Below are 1411 nucleotides of genomic sequence, written 5' to 3' on the forward strand. Positions count from 1 at the left end.
ACAAAAATATATGCATATACACACCACATGCAATGCACATATTGTAATACTACAATGTATGTAGTATTAGTAACACATTAGATAACAAGTATTCCAATGCATGATTATGTTAAGTCTTTTCACGTACCTTTTCAGGCTACCTTGATCCATCTAGTGGCAATAAAGATGTGGTTGCTGGAACAAAGTTGGAGCTTCCCTGTTGGCTGGCCAGAGCTCTCTGCTCATCAAGACGGCACATAGTGTCAGCCCAGTTACCGAATACATTTAAGGAGCGATATAGGTAGGCTAAATTATTACATTGATGTATGGAAATAATATGTATGTGGTTTGTTTGTAGGTTCAGGTAACTGCTGTGAGTGAATAGATTTGTAATCTGAATAAATCATTATCATATTGATGATAAAGTTCATGTTGTGTACTTGTTTATTAGAATATATTTGGTATACATAGGCATCCACTTTTTATTACAACTCAGAGAAAGGAAGCTTTTGTAAGTGTTCAGGGAAATTATGAAAGCTGATGCAAGTGTTGTAGATTTGCACAAACTTGGACCACACTATTATGAGTTAGGACAGCATCTCCTGCCTCTAGCTGGACCTGAAGCAGCAGCGCTTGCATCTCTTTTGACACAAGTGGGTTCTTTTACAGTGTTTAAATGACGTATAGTGTGTATAATTTATTTAATTTAAATTGCTTGATATTTTTGTGCAATTTTTTTTTCTAATTAGTACTGCCAAGCTACAAGCAAGAAATAACCACACTTTTCTGTAATTTTGCAGACGCTCAGAGAACGGCTACGAGGAATAATGGACTCTGCGCAGAACTCTCTACGGGATGATGTGAATGCCCAGATTGCCAAACTAGATGAGCTTGAGAGGACGCTCTTCCATGCTGGCCAGAAAGCTCTCCAGGATCACCAGCTGTGGCTGTCCCGCAGGGCTCACATCCTCACCACTTCGACCATGGTTGATCAGCACAATAAGAGGAAATTCTCGGCAATTGATTCATGAAAAAAGGGAAATTAAATTGAAGATTGTGTACAGATTTTCTCACTTTTCTAGAATTACAATCATTTTGTGAAGAATCAGTATATTGAAGATATTTATATTTGTAAAGACAGTGGATTTAATACATAACTTGTAATACTTGAAATTTTAAGGGTTGGTTTTGTATGGAATAATAAAGCTAAACACATATAACGATTAAATAAAATCCCCTTCATGCTTACCTTTAAAATTCCCTATTATTCAGTTACATCACATTCTCCTCTGTATGCTGAAGTTTAGAACATTTGAGTTAAGAATGTGCAATATATAGCATTAAATCAGTATAAGTAAAGATTGCAAAGACTGAAAAAGATATGTAGTTTTAAGGCTCGGCAAAACTACTGCCAATATTTTATAGCATGTCA

The 1411-nt window shown here is 35.9% G+C and overlaps 1 protein-coding gene across 1 annotated transcript; it reads left to right on the forward strand.

The window, feature by feature from the left end:
• Nucleotides 1-135: 135 nt before the first annotated feature.
• On the forward strand, nucleotides 136-1196 carry LOC119569936 (DNA replication complex GINS protein PSF3-like; the record flags this gene model as incomplete). Its single annotated transcript, XM_037917887.1, is given in 3 exon segments — nucleotides 136-280; nucleotides 503-632; nucleotides 780-1196. Coding segments are annotated over 3 exon segments (506 nt in total), but the record flags the coding sequence as incomplete, so codon positions are not given.
• Between the last annotated feature and the right edge of the window lie 215 nt (nucleotides 1197-1411).

Source organism: Penaeus monodon, unplaced genomic scaffold (assembly GCF_015228065.2).
Source record: "Penaeus monodon isolate SGIC_2016 unplaced genomic scaffold, NSTDA_Pmon_1 PmonScaffold_20038, whole genome shotgun sequence".
Lineage (NCBI taxonomy): Eukaryota > Metazoa > Arthropoda > Malacostraca > Decapoda > Penaeidae > Penaeus > Penaeus monodon.